We start from the raw sequence: 25,503 nt of genomic DNA, 5'->3' as shown, positions 1-25,503 counted from the left end.
GTTAATTATTCCAGTCCATGAACACGGTATATGCTTCCATTTATTTGTGTCTTCCTTACTTTCTTTCTTCAGTGTTGTGTGGTTTTCTGAGTATAGGTCTTTTACGTCCTTGGTTAGGTTTATTCCTAGGTACTTTATTTTTCTTGTTGTTATAGCAAATGGGATTTTTTTGGAGAAGAGGAAGAACAAAAAGTTGAAAACTTATTTGAACAAATAATGAAGGAGAACTTCCCTCATCTGGCAAAGGAAATAGACTTCCAGGAAGTCCAGGAAGCTCAGAGAGTCCCAAACAAGCTGGACCCAAGGAGGAACACACCAAGGCACATCATCATTCCATTACCTAAGATTAAAGATAAGGAGAGAATCTTAGAAGCAGCAAGAGAAAAGGACACAGTTACCTACAAAGGACTTCCCATAAGACTGTCAGCTGATTTCTCAAAAGAGACCTTACAGGCAAGAAGGGGCTGGCAAAAAGTATTCCAAGTCATGAAAGACAAGGACCTACATCCAAGATTACTGTATCCAGCAAAGCTATCATTTAGAATGGAAGGGCAGATAAAGTGCTTCTCAGATAAGGTCAAGTTAAAGGAGTTCATCATCACTAAGCCCTTATTATATGAAATGTTAAAGGGACTTATCTAAGAAAAAGAAAGTAAAAAATACGAACAGTAAAAATGACAGCAAACTCAGTTATTGACACCCATACCTAAAACAAAAACAAAAGCAAACTAAGCAAACAAGTAGAACAGGAACAGAACCACAATAATGGAGATCACATGGAGGGTTATGAACAGGGGAGTGGGAGGGAGAGAGAGGGGGGAAAGGTACTGGGAATAAGTAGCATAAATGGTAGGTAGAAAATAGACAGGGGGAGGGTAAGTATAGTATAGGAAATGTAGAAGCTAAAGAACTTATATGCATGACCCATGTACATGAACTGTAGGAGGGAATGTGGGAGGCAGTGGGTGTGCAGGATGGAGTTGAGTGAAGGGGGAAATGGGACAACTCTAATAGCATAATCAATAAAATATATTAAATAAATAAACAAAAAAACCACAATGAGGTACCATCTCAGACTGGTCGGAGTTGCCAACATAAACCAATCAACAAACAAATGTTGGAGAGGATGCGGAGAAAAGGGAACCCTAGTACATTGTTGTTGGGAATGCAGACTGGTGCAACCACTGTGGAAATAGTATGGAATTTCCTCAGAAAACTAAAAATGGGACTGCTTTTTGTCCCTGCAATTCCACTGCTGTGATTATGATATAAGAGCCCTGAAACACCAATCCAAAAGAACCTGTGCCCCCCAATGTTCATAGCAGCACAATTTACAATAGCCAAGAACTGGAAGCAACCTAAGTGCCCATCAGCAATGAGTGGATCAAAAAACTATGGTACATTTACAGAATGGAATTCTATGCAGCAGAGAGAAAGAAGGAGCTTATACCTTTTGCAACAGCATGGATGGAACTGGAGAGCATTATGCTAAGTGAAATAAGCCAGGTGGTGAGGGACAAATACCATATGATCTCACCTTTACCTCTAGGATAATCAACAGAAGAAAAAAGCAAACAAAATATAACCAGAGACATTGAAGTTAAGAACAATCTAACAATAGCCAGAGGGCAGGGTGGAAGGGACAGTGGGGAGAAGGGTTTTCAGGAACTACTGTAAAGGACAGGTAGACAAAACCAAGGGGGAGGGTGGAAGCAGGGGAGGGAGATGAGTTTGGCTGGGATGGGGTAGAGGAATGGGGAGAAAATGCAGACAACTGTATACGAACAACAAGAAAATAATTAAAAAATAAAAAAAGATAAATTAAAACTTAAAAAAATGAAAGAAAAGTTGTGCGTTGGCCCTTTAAAATGGCTCTTTACATCTCTAGCCATCCATCTCTGGCAGAGAGCAAAACTGCAGCTTTTCACCACTGGTTGTTATCTGTGTACTTTCTGGGCTCTGGTTCTCCAGGGTGGGGATCCTAGCTTAAGGATTAGACCCCATTCTTCTGAGGGGGATCCAATTGTCTGCTTAATTATCCTGGCTGTGGGTGCCCAGCCAGCCCTCTAGAGTTTCCACCACACTCCTTACCAGTCATGTTGTGCTGAAGCTGATTCCTCTGTTTCTATGAGATTATAAGGCTTCTTCTCCCTATTTTTCAGTTGTTTGTTCTGGGTGATTTCTTCACAATTTAGTTGTAATTCCAGATTAGTTCTGGGAGGAGGTTAGTGTATCTTCCCTTCACTCCCTTGCCATCTTGTCTGCTCCCAGTTGCTTCCTTCTTGTGCTTTGTCATAAAGCTGCCAAGGCGTATCTTCCTCCTCTCTGTTACCTCACTCTCATCCCCAGAGGGAATTTCTCTCCAAATCGCTGCCTGCATGTACTTTCTAGTTCTTTCATTTCAGTTTCTTAGTAGCCACTGCTGTGAGCTGCCAGGTATCAGACCTATCTATCCTCATTATTTTTGTATTTGAGGTTCAGCCCTCCCCTCTTTCTGTACAGGGTGTGGGAGCAGGTCCATCTGGTTTTGAATGTTTTTTTCTCTATTTACCTGCAAATTGAAGTTTGTAGTACTCTGTGACTCCTAATTTTGCAGTAAGCATGGATTTGGGTGGTTTTATCTTTTTTTTTTTTTTTTTTTTGATCTGGCTGGTTCTTACAGGACGTGGGGAGATTGGCATGCCAGATCGCTGGCACTGTTCTGTAGGACACCACTCTTTGACATTTCTTGTAATTTCTCTTTTACATTAAATTTATCTTTCAGTGAGTTTAAATCCTTGAGGAGTGCAGCATTACAAGGACTCTGTTCAATGGCCTTTGCAGGAACTTTGCTTCGAAATTTAGCGTGAACCATACCATGTGCAAAAGTTACCTTATGCCAGATGATTGTGGTTTTGTTCAGTTTGCTATAAAAGGAGTCACTGTATTGTTCTTTGCTTTGTAGACATAAGTATACCTCTTGATAGATAGAACTCAGTTTCATCTGAAGCACACACACCTTCAATTTTAAGAAGAGCTGTGTGCTCCCTCTGGTTCCAAACACACCATTTACAGCCAGCTGAATTGACCTTGGACCACAGCCTTACATCCATATGTATTTGTTGTTCTGAAGTCCTGTACCTAGCAACCTTCACAGGCTCCAACATGGTGGAACAAGCTATCTTTTACGTTTTTTAATATTACTATCCTTTTTTTATTCTCGAAGTACTCTTTTTGTTCACTGCTAGTTATAATTGTATCCTGTTGTTTCAGGGATGTAATATTTTCTCTGAGGACATTTATTATAATAAATATTCTCTCTGGAATACTTTTAAGAAGCTTTATCTTTTTAGAAAGTATTTGTCTGCCTTCTGTATTTTCTCTCTTCCAGTTACTGCTGCTGCTGGGGTTTTTTTCAAAATTTGTTTTGGAATCACATGCTTTTGTTGGTAATTTTCTTGAAATGTCTGGTGTACTCTGGCTATCTGATCACATGTGCTGGTGAAATGCCGTAGCTGATGGGCAGCTCTGTCCTGAACAGGTATATGGCTGTTGGTCCTTATTCCACCATTACTGGCTGGTGAGCTGAGCTTTTGCATTTAGGGTCCTTCCCACATATCTGTATGTGAAATCTTTTCACTAGGCAACTCAGTTTCTCCAGAGATGAATCCTTCAAAATCTTTCTTGGAAGACAAGGGATAAGGTTGGAATAAACCTGCTTACTCGAAGAGACAGTGTGAGTCAGGGGCTCATGGTACTCCCATTGTTGGTGTGCAGAATTTCTCTCAGTGCCCCTGCCCTGCGTACTTTGTCCTTGTAATGTCTTAAGCTGTTAGAGGATTGAAAGGCTCTCTGTCTCATAATCACCCCTTGACTAGGCATCTGTGTTTTGCTTCCACTGTTCTTAATCAGTTATCCGCCTCCAACCAACTTCCATTTTCCTATGAGTTGAACTTTTCATTTACTGTTGCCTTCCATATCTTTTAAAGATCCCCTTACTGCCATCTAGTGGTTTTAGGTGGGAGAAGAAATAGATGCATGTGGTACTATTTTTAGTTTGCATTTTGATTACATTAAATACTGAAGTTTTGACTCATTTCTACATTCATCTAGATTAATTTCAACTTATTTTTCTAATGTTTACTAGAACAAAATAAAACTTCACTGTTTTTTAGAAAAATAATTATATTTCTCAGACAGTCCAACTGCAAATCACATTACTTTTTTCAGGCAGTCCAGCATGTTTGTAGGTTGAAAATTCATGCAATATGTAGCTAAATATGTTGATCATATTTGACACTTCTCAGCTCTTTATCTTTTCCGCATGTTGATAGAGTACCTCATTGAAAGTCCACTGCTGATTTAATTAGCAAATGTCATTAGAATTACAGCTGGTTGTATTTGGATACAAGTGTGAAGCAATTGATTTCTGTAGAATTAAAATGTTTTGCTTTTGTACTGTAGAGAAAACATACGTAGAGCTAATTTCATGAGCTAATACTTAGAGCTTCATACTTAGAGCTAATGATGCTGTGAAAATACTTTCTTTGATAACATGCTATTCAATACATTTCACTTAGAATCATTATCTCACATGTCTCTGGTTGCTAGTTTTGTTTTGTCATGAGTTTCTTTTATCAGTGATTCATGACCTTAGCCTGTCACTTAACTTCTTTGAACCTTTGGTGCTGTTAATGTCTGCTTCTCTCTTTTATGCAGTTGCAGAAATCAAATGTGATAATGATGTGAAACTGCTCTGCAAGCTTACAGTCCTAGTCAAGATTACACTCTTGGTATTGTTGCTGCTGTAGTTATTTGCTGGCCTATTATCTCTCCCTCCTTTTATAGACAGCAATATGCTGAAATGAGCACACAGGATTTAAAGTCAGAAATTCTGCCTTGTGTATGTATTAGCAATAAGAATTGGGGAGTCCCTTAATCCCTGTCTGAGTCTCAGTTTTCCCTTTCTTAAGTGGGATTGGTTATACCAGGATTGTGGTGAGGCTCATGAAAATGCTTCATGAGATCTAGAAAAGTTATTGTAAATCTAAGGGATTATATTTATGATTCTTCATTTTTCTCATCAGTTTGCCACTTGTTTTTTAAAAATATTATAGAAAAGGGGGAAAGAGTTGAATATTAGATGTGTGTTCAGAATATGTTCTTGGTTACCTTAATGTCAGGAGATTTATACTGAGGAATAGTGTGGCGTGATGAGTGATGAGTGATTCAAGACTCAACAGGATGGAGGTATCACTGACCATCTAGAGATGACAAAAATGGCTTTAGCCATACCCTCTCTATGAAAAGCAAATATGTGAGACCTCCATACAGATCCCAAGCCTGTCAGTGCCAGTGGCATTGGAAATGCCTTCATCACAATCTGGTCTTAGCCCATTTAGAATTAGGCTGTTCTTTTTTGTAATGCTCACCCAAGACATGTTTATTAATTTTAGAGAGAGAGGAAGGGAAGGAGGAAAGGAGGGTGGGAGAGAGGAGGGATAGAGAGAGAGGGAAACATCAGTGTGAGGGAGAAACATTGATTGATTGGTTGCTTCCCATACACACCCCAACTGGAAATCAACCAGCATCCTAGGTATGTGCCCTGACTGGGGATTGAACCTGCAACTCCTTGGTACCGAGGATGACTCTCCAACCAACTGAGCCACCCAGCCAGGGCCAGGCTGTTCTTTTGTTCACCCTGGTTATTGCTTTGAATAGAACTAATTTGTTTTTCTTTAGTATCTAACATTTCTTTTTTTGTGTTTTATGTTCTTAGAACATCATATGTACTTATTTGAAGGGAAAGACTATTCTAGGGAGCCCAGTAAAGAAGACAGAAAATCATTTGAGCAACTGGTGAATCTTCAGAAAACCCTTTTGGAGAAAACTAGTCAAGAGGGCCGGTTACTCCGAAATAAAGGCAGTGTAAGAACTATTAATTTATGTAAAATAATAAATTTTTCCAAATTCTTATTCTAAGAGAATAAGGAATGATGCTGGTTGTGATTTATTAAGAAAGAACTTGTAAGTATTTGTTGAAATATAAGTAAAATTACCTCAGCCGGTGTGTGTGGTGTGTGTGGAGTGGTGTCCCTTCAGCCATCTGCCTTTCTCCAGCCTTCAAGCCTTCAGCCTTTCTTTAGTCAAGATGAGTGATAAACCAGACTTGTTTGAGGTGTAGTTCGACAAATCAAAATTGAATAAAACTCACACTGAAGGCAAAAGTGTTCTTCCCTCAAAGGAAACTATGCAGCAGGAGAAAGAGCGTGTTTAAACATCATAAAATGAGGCTCTTCTCCCAAGAACAAATATGGGTTTGAGCTTGTTTTCTGTAAACCTTTGTGTTGTAGAGATCTTAGGCCTTTTCTAAGGTCTTCTCACCCGTACTCCCTGGCCGACAGATCGGGGTGACCAGTGTTCCCTGACATACATTTTTTAAACTTTCCATTTGTGCGTAAATTACACTGGTAGATGCTGTGGACAGTTTCACTGTTGATGACCTTTGTGTGTGTAGTCCTTGCACCCCCTATGGATAAGTCACTTGTCATTGCTTCATAATCTTCATGAAGTGACTTGCTTTTGCAGCTTCTCACAGTTTATTTTAATTTCTAAGGTAGCAATAAAATAATACGTATAATCACTAAAAGCAAGAAGTGTAAGTATAATTAACTGTACTGTAGTATAAAAACTGTGTAGAAAGTTGGCATAAAAAACATTAGCCAGGAGAATGTATTTTGGCATTTCATGCAGGTAAAAGCATCCCTGTCCATCTAAGCCCCCCTGGGGGGATCTCTTTATTATAGCAAAATACATACTCCGCTTTAGTAATTATGACCCCATGTCATTAGAGACACTAGCAATCAATCTGTCTAATGTCTACATTACTTGGCACTTAGTGTGTGGTCATTGAATACCTGCTATCATTAAGATAACCATGATGTTGAAATAGTCTGTTTAAGAAAGAAATATGATACATTGTAGAAAGATTCCCATTAAAAATGGTTGAACCTAAAATGGCATCCTGCAAGGTAAGCTTTCAATTTTTTAAAAATTACTTTTCTGAAGTTCCTTATTCCTAATGAAATTAACCAAAATGACATACTGCTGTATCAGCCATGCCAGTGCTTTGGGTGAGTTTAGAGCACCATGCCTGGTTGCCATGCCTGCGTGGAGACGTGTGATCGAAGTGTAAATTGCAGTATCTTCCTACCACACCAGGTGGCATGGAGATGCAGTGTTTCGTGAAATTTTAAGCACGTTGCCTCCATACAGACTGTATTCGAGGGATGAATGAAGCTCATGAAGGAACAGGCAACCCCTAAACTTCTTGCTTATGGATCTTGTTCTTCCTACAGGTTCTCATCTCAGGCCTTGTGGAAAGGTCTACCAAGAGGAAGCAGGTTCTAAGTCCAGAAGAGCTGGAGGACAGAAGGCAGAAAAGACAAGAAGCAGCAGCCAAGAAGAAGAGACTAATAGAGGAGAAGAAGAGGATAAAGGAAGAAGTGGAACATAAGAAAAAGTATGTGTGCACTATTTAGCGGTATTATTCAATAAAGCTGAGAGTCACCATTGGTAAAGGAATCACTACTGTATAGTGAGTCCACAGTTGAACATCACTTTTTTAAAAAAAATTTATTGATGGATTTTAGAGGGAGAGAGAGAAAAAACATCAGTTTGTTTTCCACTTACTTACTCATGCAGTGGTTGACTGTTGTATGCGCCCTGTCCAGGGCGTGCCGCATCCTTGGCCTGTCAGGACAATGCTCTAACCAGCTGAGCTACCGAGCCAGGGCTCGAATATCACTTTAAAATTGCAGAAAATTTCTATAAAACTGGTAGCTCCTATTGGTAATAGAATATTTTCTTAAAGACTAAATTATTATTAAACTTTAACCTAAATAGTTTACTTAAGTGAAAAGTCCTGAGTGCCTAAGGCAGAGAAGATGTATTCAGCTGAGGCAAGAAAATTTAAGATTTCACTATAGCTGACAAAAAGTAGTTTACTCACAGTCTCTTTTAGTCATTTTCTTAAAAACAGGAATATCTGGTGCCTGCTCGTTATTGAAGTATAGTCAGGAAGCATTAGGCTAATTGGTAAGCCTTCTTGTTTATTTACAGATAGGCAGAAATCTCAATCAGGTTGAGTTTCTAATTGCATTTCCACTTGGCACGTAACTGTTTGTGAATTGTAATACCAGCTGTACTCCAAGAGAAATTGTGATTTGCCCAGTTAATTTCCTTTTCTCTCTGGCTGGTTGAAGAATGGCCTGGTGGGAGTCCAACAATTACCAGTCCTTCTGCCTGCCTTTGGAGGAGAGTGAACCAGAAGACCTAGAGGATGGGGGAGATGAGAGCTCAGCTCAACTAGATTATGAAGATTCAGATTCGACCTCCATCAAGTATGTCAGTGGTGATGTCACCCACCCACAGGCCGGGGTGGAGGATGCTGTGATCGTGCAGTGCGTAGGTAGGAGAAGTGATACGGGCCCCGGGTGGGGTCCTCAATCTTTATGATGCCAAGGACTGGTGAGGATGAAGCAGAGTCCTGACCTAGTGGTGATGGATGGGCCCAGTGCAGTCTTTATTTCTGTGGTCACAAAAAATGTGAATTTTAGAATTAAGAGACTTGGATTTGAGGCTTATCTCTCATTACCTCCTTGAGTAATCCAACCTCTCTGGGCCTCAACTTCCTTATCCATATAATGGGATAATAGCTACATTATTCTCCTCACAAGGTTATTAAGAGGGTAAAAGGAGGCAACATATAGAAGACAAATGAATTCCTTCAGAAGAAGCAAAATTCCAAGCACGTATCACCCTTACGATCTTTGCACTTTTTATTTTTTACTTCCTCTGTCTGGAACCCATCAAGCATTGTTTAAATGTCTGTGTTTCAGAGAGATCTCCCCTATTTGCATCATATAGAACAGACCCCATCCTCATCCCTCTGTTTTTCTCTGTCCCCTTTTCTACCTTATTTTACTTGATGACATATATCGTCATCTGACATATTACATATGTATTTGCTTATTTGACTGTTTCATGGCACCAGAAAATAAGCTTCATGGGAGCAGGGTTTTCTGTTGTCCACTGCTATAACCCTAGTGCTAGAACAACGCCTGACACATAATACATGCTAACTAATTTCAGCAATATGAATGAGTGACTAAATGCAAGGTACTAACTGGCTATGTTAGCACCAGCTTGAATAGGTCATTTAACCTTTCCTCTTCCTTACCTATAAAATGGGAGTCGTGTATTGTTGTAGTACCAGTGCTTCAGTGCTCTTTGTTATATTATATTTACTCTCTACCCTTCCTCAGTCATCTTCCAAGAATTACGGAAGTAATTCTCTGTACAGAGATACTGCTCTTTCAGTACGCTGATTTTTCCAGTGCTTTCCTGTTATGATGGCCAGGAATACTACAGAAAACCTAAACATATTTGAGAAGTCCAACCTGTGATATGCCTAGGAGATTAGATTTATTTTTCAAAGGGAAGAAAAACCTTCTTCTATAAGTCTATTTGGTGTACCTTTCTTTTTTGTTTGTTTTTTAAATTGTGGACTGGACTTTACCTCCTACAGAAGAAAATTTTCTCTTCTATCAGATGACTCTGGCCACTGGGGCAGAGGTGGCTTATTCACAGCTCTGGAAACACGATCCGCTGAGCCAAGAAAAATATATGAGCTGGCTGGGAAAATGAAAGGTAAGGAGCACAGAAGAAAGAAGGGTTAGGGATGGAGTAAGAGAGGACATTTAGGATAGGTGTCATGTGGGTTTAAAAAGCAGTAGATAAGGAGTCAGAAAGGCTGGTTGGAGTAAGAATTCTGTCACCAGTTAGCTCGTTGTAATGTGACTTTGAGGCAGTCCTTTACCCTCCCTGTGCCTGTTTTCTCATTTGTAATTTGTGAATAATATTTATTCCACCTACCTCATGGAACTATAGTGAGGATAATGAATGTGCCAGTATTTTGATAAATGTTGATCCCTGAATGCATGTTAAAGTTTAGCATTTCATTACTTACCCAACTTACCCCATCTTAAGGGAATCTCATGAAAATGTGAGAGCCTGTGGGAGAGAAGTCAAACATACCACTAATGTGTTAACAAGAGCTGGGTGCTGAGGGAAGAAAGTTATATGTAAGGTTAGCACAAGCTGCAATAAAGCTGTTTGGTGCTGGGGAACTTGGAAGACTGAACAGTATTCTCCTTTGGTATAGAGAAGGGGTAAGTGCACCTTCTTTCATGAACAGAAATCACAAAGTGGCAAAAGGAGTAAAATTATTATTGTGATTATTTCCCAGGGAACTTAAGCTAAAGGACCTTATCTAATAGAGAAGGGCCCTTCATATTTCCCAGAAATTGGTTTTTCCTAATTCTTCTGCTCAATTCCCTAGGGTGGAAAGTGATTAAAGACTTAAAATGAATAGAATACTCTTTGTACTAAAACAAATTACTGGAAGAAGGTTTTTAACATGTGTTGAAATAATTAACCCAGATCCAGATATTGATTGGACAGTTGGAAAAACAGAGTCCAGGAGAGGTCAAAGCCAGAGGGTAGACTTAAGGACCCTGTTTAGATCCTTGTTTGAAACCACGAGGGAGACATGACGGAGATAGGACAGAATGCAAGTCCTAACAGCCTAAAATGCACTGTTGTACATATAAGAAGTGTTATGTAAATCCCATTGTAACCACAAAATAGAAACTTAGAGCAGATCCAGAAAAGACAAAGAAAGGGGAAAGAGAGCATATCACCATAGACAATAACCAATTTAGAAAGGTAGGCAGAAACAAAGGGAAAAGAAACAATGGAAATAGAAAATAACTAGAAAGCAATTAACAAGGTGGCATTAGTAAGTTCTTTTTACATATCAGTAATTACTCTAAATGTAAATAGATTGAATGCATCAATCAAAAGGCACAGAGTGGCTAGATACATTAAAATAACAAAACAAAACAAGACCCGACTATGTGCTTCCTACAACAGACTCATTTGAGCCTTAAAAACACACAGACTTGAAGTGAAGGGATAGAAAAAGATTCCATGTAAGTGGAAACCAAAACAAAGAGGAGTTAGCTATACTTAGATCAGACAAAATAGGCTAAGCCAAAAATGGTAATAAGAGATGAGGAAGGTCATAATATAATGATAAAGGGATTGATTCATCAAGAAAATAGAATAGTCACAAATATATAAGTATCCAACGTTGGTACACCTAAGTATGTTGAGCAAATGTTAACAGATATGAAGGGAGAAATAGACAACAATTCAATAATAGTAGGGGACTTCAGTATCCCACTTTCAGCCATGGATAGAGCATCCAGACAAAAAAATCAACAAGGGAATAATAGGCTTGAATCCATTATTAGACTTGAACCCATAATTAGAAACATTAGAGCAAATAGACCTAACAGACATCTGTAGAACATCCCCTCCAACAGCAGCAGAATATTCTCAAGTGCACATGGAACATTTTCCAGGATAGATCATATGAGAGGACACAAAACAAGTCTTAGCAAAATAAAACTGAAATCATATTAAATATCTTTTCTGACTGCGTTGGTATGAAGGTAGGCATCAACAACATGAGGCAAGCTGGAAAATTATGTGGTAATTAAACAACACAATCCTGGAAACCAGTGAGGTCAAAGAAGAAATCAAAAGGAAAACCAAAGAGTATCTCAAAAAAGTGAACCACAGCATACCAAAACCTATGGGATGCTGCCAAAGCAGTTCTGAGAGGAAAGTTTGTAGTGATAAATGAATACATTAAAAAATTAGAAAGATTGCAAAAAATCAACATAATGTTACATATACCTCAAGGACCTAGAAAAGAGAAACAAAGATAAGCCCAAAATTAGCAAAAGGAAGAAAATAGCAAAAATTAGAATGGAAGGAAATTAGAGACCAGAAAAACAAGAGAAAAAAATCAACAAAACTAAGAGCTATTTTTTCACAAAAATAAATAAAATTGACAAAGCTTTAGTGAGACTAAGAAATAATGGAAACTCAAATCAGAAATAAAAGAGGAGAAATTATAACTGAACCTAAAGAAATACGTAGGATTACAAGAGATTAGACAATCCTTAATGGATAAGTTTGTAGAATCTCTTCAGTAAGTGGTGTTAGGGAAACTGGAAAGACACATGCAAAAGAATGAAGTTGGACCACTTTCTTATACCACATACAAAAATAAACTCAAAATTGATTAAAGACTTAAATGTAAAACCTGAAAACATAAAACTCCTAGAAGAAAACATAGGCAGTAAACTCTTTGATATTGCTCTTAGCAGTATCTTTCTGGATTTGACTTCTTGGCAAGGGAAACAAAAGGAAAACTAAATGGAATTATAACAAACTAAAAAGTTTTTGCACAAAAGAAGGAAACCATTTAAACAAAAAGACAACTGATTGAATGGAAGAAAATTTTAGCAAATGATACATCAGATATAGGGTTAATATTCAAAGTATATAAGGAACTCGCACAACTGAACACCAAAAAAATCCTAGGCAATCCAATTAAAAAATGGGCAGAGGCCCTGAATAGACATTTTTCCAAAGAGGACAAACAGATGGCCAGCAGACATGAATAGACGCTCACCATCATTAATCATCAGGGAAATGTAAATTAAACCACAATAAGGTACCACCTCACACCTGTCAGAATAGCTAGGCTAGCAACAGTAAATAAACAAACAATAAGTGGTGGTGAAGATGTAGAGAAAAGGGAACTCTGTTGATGGAATTGTAAATTAGTATAGCCACTATGGAGAAGAGTGTGGAAAGTCCTCAAAAAATAAAAATAGAGCTGCCACATGATCCAGCAATTCCACTTCTGGGCATTTATCAAAGAAAACAAAAACACTAATTCAAAAAGAGATATGCACTCCTGTGTTTATTAAAGAATTATTAGCAATAGCCAAGGTATGGAAGCAACCCAAATGTCTATCAGTAGATGAATGGATAAAGATGTGGTGCATGTATACGCACTACTCAGCAATAAAAAAGAATGAAATTTTGCCATTTATGACAACATGGATGGACCTAGAGGGTATTATGCTAAATGAAATAAGTCAGAGAAAGGCAAATACTCTATGATTTCACTCATATGTGGAATCTAAAAACAATACAAAACAAATGAATAAGTAAAAACAAAACAGAAACACACCTATAGATATAGAGAGTAAGCTGATGGTTGCCAGAGGGTTGGGGGGAGATAGGAGGATGGGAATAAAAAAATAAAAACTTAAAGTTTTTCTAACAATATTCCTCACTTCAACATTCTGGTCCAGAGTAGGGAAAAAAGCATGCGAAAATACCTTTATAACTTTCTGTATATAATGCTAAATGCAGAATATGTCAGGCCCTCTGCAGCCAAATGTGTGTATTAGTCCTTGCCCAAGAACCAGGTGACTTGTTCTGGATCTTACTTATTTAAAAAAACGCATAGTCTTGATTGCTTGCAGAGAATTTTAAAAGGTAACACTCTCATCTCCTTGCTTTTATTTTCCTATAGACAAACAAGAAAAAATTGAATTATTTGTTTAGGTGAATTATTCCAATCATAGACTTTACTTTGAAAGCTCAAACTTATCAGATAACATTTAAACCTATTTAACAGGCATTTTTCTTTCAGTCCTTAGTGATTCCATTTGTATTTCTGAATAAAGAGTAACTTATGTTACTCTTGTACATGAGGCAGGAAAGAAATCTGTTAATCTACCTTAGCCAAGTAATTTCTATTCAAAAAGTATTATTTTCTGTGTGTAAAGTACTGTGCCAGGCTCTAGAGGCATATTTTTGTCAAAATTGATCTTTTTGGGGAAGTAAGCCCTACCTTCATGACAGTGGTAAATATAAATATCAGGCAAAAATGATTCAGCTTGCAAATGGCCCGGGTGATACTGAATTGAAAGCAGGAAGCTCCTCTGAGGACTGAGCTCCTTAAAGACACAGAAGTTGGGGCACTTACGGAGAATGTTGTCATATTCGTCTTTGAATCCCCAGGGTTAGAGCACAATGCCTAGAATTGTAGGGTGGTCAGTAAATGTAAATAGTAAACTCACACTGAGTGAATCCAGGAGAGTGAGAAAAGGCAGGTTTGAAATCTGACTGGACTCAGTCTGTAGTGAACTTAATGTTCTTCCTGTTGCCCCTTTTTATGTTCCCTCAGACTTGAGTTTGGGAAGTGTCCTTTTATTTCCTATTGATGATAAAGAGTCAAGAAGCAAAGGGCAAGATTTGGTAAGTGAAAAAACCACAACTCTCACAAAAGCTAAAATGTGGCTCCTATCACCTCCTCTTGAAACTGCTCCTACTTGCATTGGCCTGTTTGGCTGTATATCAGGTTGCTAGGACTGCCATAGAATATCACAGACGGGGTGGCTTAAAAACCTGAAACATACTTTCTCACAGTTCTGGAGGCCACAAGTCCAAGGTTAAGGTGCTGCCAAGCTTGGTTTCCTCTGAGGCCTCTCTCCTTGGCTTGCAGCTATTTGGCTTCATGCTGTGTCTTCACATGGACTTTCTTCTTTCTGTCTGTGTCCAAATTTCTTCTTCCTGTGAGGACACCAGTCAGATTGAATGAAGCCCCACCGTAAAGGCCTTTTTAATTTAATTGCCTTTTTAAAGGTCTTATCTCCAGATACAGTCACTTTCTGAAGTACTGAGGGGTTAGGGCTTCAACACAGGAAATTTGGGGACATAATTCAGCCCATAATAAACAGGTGGAGCCTTGCCTTCCACGGCTCTCCCCCATCCCCCATGCTTCTGTTCATTGCAGCTTCTGGAGCACTGTCCCCTACTTCCTTGTACCCTCCACTTACCTAGAGGGCAGGCCCCTCCTAATTGCAGAGAGTTTAATTTTGTCTTTTTATCCTCAACACCTCATGAAGTATGGCTCATAGGAAATACTTAACAAGCATTTACTGAACAAATAAGAAAACATGACTAAAAACTCTTAGGGTTACATCATTTGTTATATCAAAAGTTCTATAAAGGATCTTGTTTTCTAGCCAAGAAGAACCCATCCACATTTCCTCTGCCTGCATTAAAGTTCTTGTGCATCTTAAGTGTCTCCCACTTGCCTGTCATTTGGAATTCTCGTAAGATGTTTTACTTCCCACACCCAGCTACTTTCTTCAGGGCCTGAATTCATATTCAAATTTCGAGCCAAACTTGACTGACTCAGAAAAGGCATTTAGAAACTAGTCTGAGAGGCATGTGTTCTTGAGTTTAGCGGCCTGCACGTCTAACAACAAAGCGGTTTCTGCTTTTTCAGTCATTCATTTATTCATTTCAAAAATGCTAAAAAAATGAGAATGACACAGTGGTTGTGCATAAGCAGCTCAGAATCCAGTGACTCAAGAAAACTGTTTACAGTGAGTAGAACACCAAGACTATGATGTGACTAGTGATGTCAGCCCCAGACGCTCCCTTGACATTCTGTCCAGCTGTACCTCACTTATGTTAGGAGGGTGGGAAATACTTGGCATTTTGAACAGACATAGAACGATTGCTTATCCCAGTGGTTGAAGACCTTACTTGAGTATCAGCTAGTGGGCTGGAGTACAAGAACCTCAAAAGGTTTTTCTGCCTCAAAAATTCCTTCTTTATCTTGGAAAGCATTGCCAGCATGTCCTAGACTCGGGTTTTAATATATCTTGACAAGAGTAAGAAAAGCTTATTTAAATTTGCCACAAAATAAGATAAAACAATTATGATGGGGTGTGAAATCATAGATTTGGTAGTGCATGGCTGTTCAGGCAGAGCATTCGAAAGAGGAGGAGCCAAAGCCTGAATGATCCATAAAGGGCTAAACCTATCTGGAGACTGCTTACACCCCCTCAAAGGGCAAGTCACTTAGTTGGCTGCGTAGCCATCTCATGCCATGTCATCCAGTAATGACGGTTTCTCCTAGTTGGCCTTGATTGTGGCTCAGCACCGCGATCGCTCCAATGTCCTGTCTGGCATCAAGATGGCAGCCCTAGAAGAGGGTCTGAAGAAGATATTTTTAGCAGCAAAGAAAAAGAAAGGTAAGCTCTTCAATTTGTGCTCAGGAGTAGATGGATTTCTTTTTTCAAGCATGTGGTGTGATTTTTAAGGGGTGGTAAGAGTCAAGAACCCATTCAGTCTATACGGTAAAAGTAAGTCCAGATATGAGAGATAGCAGAAGTAACCAACTTGTCATTTTGTATTTGTAAAGCCCTTTTTCCTTTCCAAATCACTGGGGTATTTATATCATGATTTTACAGATTAGGAAGCAGAGTACCAGTGATGAAACTGGTCACAGGCAGTTGGAAAATGCTGTCTATTATGTCCTGTCTTGGAGAGCCGCAGTCCACATAAGCAGGCAGTTCTCTGTCAAAAACCATAGTTTATTGTTTCCAAACCTGGTGTATCTCAGAGTTTGTTGAACCGATTGACTTTTTAAAGAATCTCTTTATTTTAATTACATCTCAACCACTGATCACATTCTGTTTCCATTGTACCTACTTATTTCCAGTCCCATAGGTCCTTGTGTTCAATATTAATAGAATTATTTTTTCGTATTACAATTCCATCCCCCGAGTATTTTTGACATAATTGTATGCTTTGAGTGGGACACACCGTGATTATATACATTTGGTTCATTGGAAACCACAAAGTGACTACGAGTAAAAATTATTTTCTCCTATGAATATATTATACCCATCTGTCATTTTTTGATAAAGGAAGACATCATAATAATCTTTTCTTTTCAACAGCAAGTGTCCATCTTCCACGCATTGGACATGCCACAAAAGGTTTTAACTGGTATGGTACTGAGCGACTTATACGGAAATATTTGGCTGCAAGAGGCATCCCAACTTACATGTATCCTTTTGTTACTCTAATAGTGTCCCCTCCCAGCTCAAAAGTGAAAAAGTCTTACAGTTTCTGGTATCACTGTTTAATCCAAGACCAAGTCCTCCTCTGCCACACTTTTCATTCTTCCTGTCTATAATGAGAGAAATTCTAAGAAGTACTTTCTAACTTGTGTATATGGAAGGAAACAAGTACATCCAAGCCTTTCTGGGTGCCAAAAATTAAAAGATAAATGAAGGTATCACTTGAACAATTGCCATTTGGTAACATTGAATCTTTTCATCTCACTTCTCTAGAGCACCTTCAGACCTATAGACCAAGGTCTAATACTGGCATAATACTGGTCTAATAACTTCGCTCAGTTTACTAAAATAAACAAGTAAACTACTTTATTTTTGAACTTTTTCAGTGTATCCCTAAGGAGCACTGGGCAATTCATTTTGACCATTAGAATATAATCTAGTTTTGCTAGACTAGTGTTTTCTTATAATGACCTCTTTGCTGTGTAAGTTAGAATTGTTTGGACTATTACATTCAGTCCAAAATCACTAGAAGCAGAATTGACAAACAAGTGTTATAATTATATAGAAACTCTTTTTACTTACTGAAATTAGTTCACTCAGTGGTGGTTTTCAAGGTATTTAAATCACTATAAAAACTTAGCAGAGAAGTTAAGTTTTATACCTGTGCACAGTTCAAGCAGTGTCAAAAATGTTCCAGCACATCAACAATAGCAGTAATTAGTACTAACTGCATCTGAAGGATTTATGATATGGTGAAAGGGAATTAAAGGCTTATAACTTCTAAAGTGGTTATTTCAACAATTACTAAACTAGATAACTAGTAGTTTTAGTAAAGTCCATCTTAAAGTGATGAAATATAGCTTCCTTGACTACCCGTATCAGATACTACTTTCCTAGAAACAAGGCTGCCATCCCTCATTCACAGTACTTGTCTTCCTCCTCAGGACAGCTGGTGCCGTAACAGTCAGTCAGCATCAGATCCAGGCTTCAGCAACCAGAGAAGATTTTTGCCAGAACTTCTAATAGACTAGTTCAAAAAGGAATTGGGATCTGGTGGACCTCTGAGTTACTCCTTTCTCTGAATTCTAACTTGTTCTTCTGGATGTGTTACTCTGATTTGGTACCTGTAATACAGGCATGCGCAACTTAGTTGGGAAAGTCCTTTGTCACCCTCTCTGGGCCCCAGTTTGTGTAGCTATTTGAATTATAATAAATTTTCTATCTCTAATGGTTTTATTGCTTTCTTTCCTCCAATCTAGTTATTTACTCCAGAAAAACTATTTTTTACTCCATCAGACTGATTTCTTTACTGAGGGAAAGGCCATATGAATTAAGAAGAAATAAAAGGTAATAGAGCAGACTTATACTGGGAGAAGGAAACACCCTCAGCCAATTCATGCCTTGGAAAGATTGCATTGAGGGGCAGCGGCTGAGAAATAAAGTTCCTGATCCAGACAAGTGGAGGCTCTCCTGCCCTTGTTTTCACTCTCCTCAGCCTATGGAGCTAAAAGAATATGTATTGGCCCTGGCTACTGTGGCTCAGTTTTTTGGAGTGTTGTCCTGTAAACAGAAAAGATGGCGGGTTCAATCCCTGGTCAGAGCACATACTTAGGTTTTGGGTTTGATCCCTGGTTGGGGTGCATGCTGGAGACAACCAATCAATATTTTCTCTCTCACATCGATGTTCCTCTATCCCTCTCTCTTTCAAAGCAATGAAAAAAATATCCTTGGGTAAGGATTAAAAAATTAATAAATTAAGAATACACATTAAGAATATACATTGGCCTAGGGACCCTTCAAATGTGGCATCAGAAAAACAAGATCTTTCTCCCTCCCTCCACATTTAGTTCAGCTTCAAGAAAAAAGGGGAATTGTGGAAATGCCAAAAGCTGACACAGAATATCTGAATGGGGAGGGCAAGGGGCTGAGAACACCAGAGCAGGAATCATGGGGTAGATACCATATGCTATAGCTTTTTTGTCGCTATTGATTTTTTATTGAATTTATTGGGGTAACAGTAAGATTTTATATAGGTTTCAAGTGTACAGTTGCATCTGTATATCACATCGTATGCCCATCACCCAAAGCGAAATCTTCTCTATCACTATATATTTGACCCCCTTTATCCTTTTACTACCCCTCACCCCCATTCCCTTTGGTAACCACCACACTGTTGTCTGTGTGTGTGTGTGTTTTTCTTGTTTGTTTATTTGTTGCATTCAGTTTTTATACCTCACATATGAGTGAAATCATGTGGTTCTTTTTCAGTCTGATTTATTTTGCTTACACAGTATTCTCAAGATCCCAACAGGACTGTGATAATTATGCCTGGTGCCCATTGGGGAACTGGGAATATCAAGGGGAACACTATGTAGACTATACAATTGTCTAACCACTAACCTGTACACCAAAAATTAATATATAATGGATTTTTTTAAAAAACACCCATTCATGTTGTCACAAATGGTGGTATTGGCGTCTTGTCTTATGGCTGAGTAGCATCCCATTGTATATGTGTGCCACATCTTTATACAATCATCTATCAAAAGACATTTGGGTTGTTTCCATGTCTCGACCAACATGTATGATGCTGCAGTGAATATGGTGGTACATATATCTTTGTGAATAAATGTTTTCAAATTTTGGGGGTAGATACCCAGAAGAGGGGTTGCTGAGTCATATGGTAACTCTATTATTAATTTTTTGAGGAGCCTCCATCCTGCTTTCCACAGTGGCTGTACCAGTTTACATTCCCACCAGCAGTGAATGAGGGTTCCTTTTTCTCCACAACCTCTCCAACACTTATTACCTGTCTTGTTGATAATAGTCATTCTAACAGGAGTGAGATGGTATCTCATTGTAGTTTTGATTTGCATTTCCCTAATAGTGAAGTTGAATGTCTTTTCATGTATCTGCTGGCCATTTGTATGTCTTCCTGGGAGATGTGTCTGTACAGAGCCTCTGCCCATTTTCTAATTGGATTGTTTATTTGGTGTTGACTTGTATGAGTTCTTTATATATTTTGGATATCAGCCCCTTGTCAGAGCTGTTGTTTGTAAATGTCTTCTCCCATTCAGTTAGTTACCTTTTTGTTTTGTCTTTGGTTTCTTTTGCTGTGCAGAAGCTTTTTAGTTTGATATAGTCCCACTGATTTTTTTTTTTTTTTGCCTTTATTTCCCTTGCCTTTGGGGTCAAATTCATAAAATCCTCTCTAAAGCCAAGGTCCATAACTTTTCTTCCATGTAGTACACTGTTTCAGGTCTTATATTTAGGTCTTTTATCCATTTTGAGTTAATTTTTATATATGGGAAAAAACAGTAATCTAGTTTCATTCTTTTGCATGTGGCTTTCTACTTACCCTGTATCATTTATTGAAGAGGCTTTCTTTTCTCCATTGTATGTTTTTGGCTCCTTTCTTGAAAATTATTTGCCTATATACTTGTGGGTTTATTTCTGGGCTCTCAGTTCTGTTCCATGAGTCTGTATATCTGTTTTTCTGCCAATACCATGCTCTTTTGATTATTGTAGCTCTGTGGTATATAATATGGAATCAGGGAGTGTGACACCTACAGCTTCTTCCTTCTCAGGATTTTTTTGGCTATTAAGGGTCTATTTGTGGTTCCATATAAATCTGATGATTTTTTGTTTTATTTATTTAAAAAATGACATTGGGATTTTGATGGGAATTGCATCCAATCTGTATGTTGCTTTGGATAATAGGGACATTTAACTATGTTGATTTTTTTTCAATCTCTTTTAATAATGCTTTGTAATTTTCAGTATGTAGATCCTTTACATGCTTTAAGTTTATTTCTAGGTATTTTATTCATTTTGGTGCAATTGCAAAAGGAAATGTTTCTTCCCATTTTTTTTCCCTAAAGTTTCATTGTTAGTATATAGGAATGTAGTGGATTTTAGTATATTGATTTTGTATCCTACAACTCTATTGTATTTGTTTATTGTTTCTAATAGGTTTTTGGTGGAGTCTTTAGGGTTGTCTGTATAAAGAATTGTGTCATCTGCCAAAAGTGACACTTTTACTTCTTCATTCCAAATTTAGATGCCCTTTATTTCTTCCTCTTGCCTGATTACAAGGATTTCCATTACTACATTGAATAAGAGTGGTAAGAGTGGACATCCTTGTCTTGTTCCTGATCTTAAAAGAAAAGCTGTCAGTTTTTCACCATTGAGCATGCTGTTGGCTGAGGGTTTGTCATATGTGGTCTTTAGTATGTTGAGGTTGAGGTACTTTCTTTCTATAAATGGATATTGTATCTTATCAAATGCTTTTTTTTTTTGCATCTATTGATATGATCATATGATTTTAATCCTTTGTTTTGTTAATGTGGTGTATTACATTGACCACTATGCATATGTTGAACCATCTTGTTCCCCTGGAATAATTCTCACTTGATAGTGATGTATTATTTTTTAAATGTATTATTGTATTTGATTTGCTAGTATTTTGTTTAGGATTTTGTATCTGTACCCATCAAAGATACTGGTCTGTAGTGTCTGAGTGTGTGTGTATGTATGTTATCCTTGTCAGATTTTGGTATCAGGGTTATAAGGGTTTTTATAAGGGTTGGCCTTATAACATATGTTAGGAAGTATTGCCTCTTGTTCATTTTTTTGAAGAGTTTGAGAAGGATAGGTATCAAGTGTTCCTTGAATATTTGGTAGAATTCACTAGTGAAACCCTCTGGTCCTGAACTTTTTGTGGGGGAGGTTTTTTGATGGTTTTTTGAATTTCTTCACTGTTTATCAGTCTATTTAGATTTTCCATTTCTTCATGATTCAATCTAGGAAGGTTATGTATTTCTAGGAACTTATCCATTTTTTCTAGGGTATTGAATTTGGTGGCATGTAGTCTTTCATAGTATTCTTTTATGAGTCTTTATTTCTGTGAGGTCTGTGTTAACTTCTCTTTCATTTATTATTTTGTTTGAGCCTTTTCTCTCTCTTTTTTAGTGAGTCTAATCAGAGTTTTGTTAATTTCATTAATCTTTTCAAAGAACCAGCTCTTTATTGCATTAGTTTTTTGTATAGTCTTTTTGCTCTCTATTTCACTTAATTCTCTTTTATTATTTCCTTCTGCTGACTTTGGGTTGCTTTTGTTGTTCTTTTTCTGGTTCTTTAAGATATAATGGTAGGTTGTTTACTTGAGATAGGCCTGTAATGACATAAACTTACCTGTTATCACTGCTTTTACTGCATCCCAGAAGTTTTGATACGTCATATTGTCATTTTTAAATTTCTGTATGTCATTTGATCTCATCATTTATTTCTTCTGTTACCCAGTCATTTTTTTAGTGGCATGTTGTTTAATCACCACATAATTGTGGGGTTTTTGAATTTCTTTTTACAGTTGATTTTTAATTTCAAAGCATTGTGGCCAGAGAATATACATGGTATGATTTCAGTTGTCTTAAATTTGTTGAGGCTAGTTTTGTATCCCAACATAGTCTACTCTTGAGAATATTCCATGTACACTAGAGAAGAATGTATAATTTGGTGTTCTGTGATGAGAGGCTCTGTAAATGTCCCATTATGTCCAGTCGGTCTAATATGTCATTTATGGTCGATATTTCTTTATTGATTTTCTGTTTGGAAGATCTGTCTGTAGCTGTCAATGGGGTATTTAGGTCACTATGATTGTGCTTTTGTTAGTTTCTCCCTTTAGTTCTATTAGTTTCTAGTTGCTTTATATACTTTGGTGCTCTCTGATTAAGTATATACATATGGAGTTTTATGTCTACTTAATCATTGTAAAATGTCCATCTTTGTCTCCTGTTACCTTTTTTTATTTTGAAATCTGTTTGGTCAGATATAAGTATGGCTACACCTGCTTTTCTGTGGATTCTATTTGCTTGGAGAATTAACTTTCCACCCTTTCACTTTGAGTCTATCTTTGTCTTTGCAGCTGAGGTGTGTCTCTGAAAGGCAGCATATGGTTGGGTTTTGTTTTAATTCAGTGTACTACTCTCTGCCTCTTTATTGGTGCGTTCAATCCATTTACATTTAGGGTAGTCATTGATAGAGGATTTTCTATAGCCATTTTATCTTTTGTTTTCTGGTAGCTTTGTGCCTCCATTGGTTCTTCTTTGTGTTTGTTGTTTTTGTTTAGTGGTATTCTATACTTTTTTCCTGTTTCCTTTTTTTTTTTTTAAGTTTTAAGTTTAAGCTATAGCTTTTCACACTTTTGTACATGAAGTCTCAGTCTTGGTTGTCTGTCCTCAGCCAGCCTGATTTCTGTTCCCCTAGGCCCTAAACACCCAGAGTACTACAAAGGCCTCTTCAGAAGCCTCAGCCTTGGGCCCTTGATTCAGGGAACTCTGGCTAATGGAAGACTCAGAGCCACGAACGACCATGATGTTCTACAGAAATTAGTGTGATTCTAGTACCTGGGTTAAGCTGTTCTGTTTGACTCTCTCGCAGACACATTTCACCCTTCAACAGGCTAGCATCTGTGCTGAAGACCTGTTAGATCTTAAATCCACGACTCCTTCATTTTTTTCTCCTAAAATTCTTTCATTTCACTGCCTCCTGCCTACTACTCTATCACCAGTCCCTGACACATAGGTTATTATATGGACTTTAACCTCTTGACTAGCATCTTAAGTCTCTCCTACAATTAGAGGCAGTATTGGACTCCATCCAAAAAGGGACACTGTAGTGAAACCTAACCTCGTGAACAGGTAAGTCGCCATGCCTTCAATAGTAGCTCAAGTGCAAATAGGTGGGATATTAGGGGGAAAAAAACTTGATTGTCTAAAAGCTGCATATCCTCCTGAAAAGCTGCATGTACTTGCTTATGAGGGCATGGTACATAGGGATAGCTGTAATAGGTTCTGAACATTTGAGAGATGCATCAGAGCAGCTAACTCACTCCCAAAGAGAGCTTAGCTGACCCTTCCAGGGGCACAGTTGATTCTTTTTTGGTTGGTTTGAGGATAGAGTGGTTTCTTTTTCACCCTACACTCTTTCCCCCATGCTTCAGCCACAGGGGCTTTTTCTCTGGGTGGAGGCCCTGGGCCCTGAACTGCTGTCTCCTGGTAAACTGGGCAGAACACAGAAGGAGGTCAGAAAACACATAGCACATTTCCCCTTAGGTGTGGGGTCACCCTTCAGTGATAGCCCCCTGCTTTTCTTGTCTACCTTGCCAAGCTCTTCAAAGTCAAAAACACTGCCCTACTATATCTCTGTCTTTCCTATCTTTTATTATCTTCCCACCAAAGTGGTGTCATTCTCTGGGAAGGAAGAATGAGAGAAGCTGCCTATTCTATTTATCCCAAGGGGTTTGTAATGTTTTTTTCTGCACATATCTTTGATGACATCTGGCCCTTCCTTCTGAGGAGGCTAAGGCAGGGCCAAGAGGACACTACAAGAGTTAATTCACTAATGAGCTTGTGTAGAGAAGTTTGTGCCCCAAACACCAATATAAAAACTCTGCTTGTTGAAATAGTGAGGAACTTAAGTCTATTGACATTTTTCCACATGTGAAATATATTTTCTTGATTTTTCATAAACTTACTTGGTAACAGGCTTGTAACTTAATTTTTTGTTCCAGCAACATAAACTACATTGTTAATCAACTCCAAGTAGTCCTTGAATCAGCTATTTTTGAGCCCCAAACCATCTCTAGACCAGTGTGTTCTGTGTTTTTCCCTCTACTAACTGAAGTATAAACTCACTCCAGCACTAGTTACCATCCATATCTACCTTATTTCCCAAAGACATCCTGCGGTTTCTCACTTGGGCCTTTGTTCCTGTTGGTGCCTCTCCCTGGGCTCCCTTACTCCTCTAAACCCCTCCCCCTATCTCCAACCTCCTGATTCCCCTATCAAATCTGGTATTTTTTAAGAATCAAGAAAAATGTAATCTCTATGTGTTTGTACTACTAATGGTAATTGGGTTTCTGGCGTGGAACAAACTGACAGTGACCAAAGCGGTGGGGAGAGGGGAATAATGGTGGAAAGAATGGGAAGAGAGAAGTCAAAGAACATGTATGAATGACCCATGATGTGGACAACAGTCTGGGGATTACTGGGAGTGGGGGTGGGCTGGGTGGAAGAGGGCAAAGGGGGAAAAATGGGACAACTGTAATAGAATAATAACAAAAATTAAAAAAAACTGTTACATTTCCTATTATACTCATTGGTATATTAACCCTTGCCTAAATACTAAGGTGTTTGAGAAAGATGATTTATCATTTATTTTTCATATCACACAGAGCAATTAGTAGGTACTTAAATATTGAAATATGAGAATAACTGGCTGGCAATTTGGGGAAAGTGTTAGACTTCCTTCATATATCATAAATTCCAGATGGTTTAAGTATTTAAATATAAAACTTAAGAATGGGGAAAGAAACGTGTCATTTTTATGGTGTCTGATTAGCAACTGCACTTGGAAGCCTCTCACTAAAATACTCAGTAGCTTTAAGGTGAAAACTCACAACCACACTGGAAATAGACAGCCAAACGCCAAAATATGAGGAAATGTTATAAGGCAAGTTAAACAGATTTCACTTTAGGAAGCAAAGATTGCTTTAAAATCTTGGATTGTCACCAGCCAGAAAATGAGCAACCATTCTTCTATACTTTACCTATGTTAGCAAAAAGGTCAACCTCCACCCCGAAACCTC

General features: G+C 38.1%; 1 protein-coding gene and 1 pseudogene across 4 annotated transcripts in view; both read left to right on the top strand.

Moving 5' to 3' along the window:
* Window positions 1-17,881, top strand: part of CHD1L (chromodomain helicase DNA binding protein 1 like) — a 78,174-nt gene extending 60,293 nt beyond the window's left edge. For all 4 annotated transcript variants that reach the window (XM_053914789.2, XM_053914791.2, XM_053914787.2 and 1 more), the window contains exons 16-23: window positions 5,759-5,907; window positions 7,338-7,501; window positions 8,244-8,449; window positions 9,592-9,690; window positions 14,162-14,232; window positions 15,908-16,022; window positions 16,734-16,842; window positions 17,739-17,881. In XM_053914789.2, coding sequence (XP_053770764.1) covers window positions 5,759-5,907; window positions 7,338-7,501; window positions 8,244-8,449; window positions 9,592-9,690; window positions 14,162-14,232; window positions 15,908-16,022; window positions 16,734-16,842; window positions 17,739-17,817 — 992 coding nt within the window. In that variant the 3' untranslated portion in view covers window positions 17,818-17,881. The remainder of the gene's footprint in view (window positions 1-5,758; window positions 5,908-7,337; window positions 7,502-8,243; window positions 8,450-9,591; window positions 9,691-14,161; window positions 14,233-15,907; window positions 16,023-16,733; window positions 16,843-17,738) is intronic.
* Window positions 6,131-6,265, top strand: LOC112317414 (thymosin beta-15A pseudogene; annotated as a pseudogene).
* Window positions 17,882-25,503: the final 7,622 nt, after the last annotated feature.

The sequence above is a fragment of the Desmodus rotundus genome, chromosome 12 (genome assembly GCF_022682495.2).
Source record: "Desmodus rotundus isolate HL8 chromosome 12, HLdesRot8A.1, whole genome shotgun sequence".
Lineage (NCBI taxonomy): Eukaryota > Metazoa > Chordata > Mammalia > Chiroptera > Phyllostomidae > Desmodus > Desmodus rotundus.
This window is presented reverse-complemented; position numbering and strand designations above follow the sequence as displayed.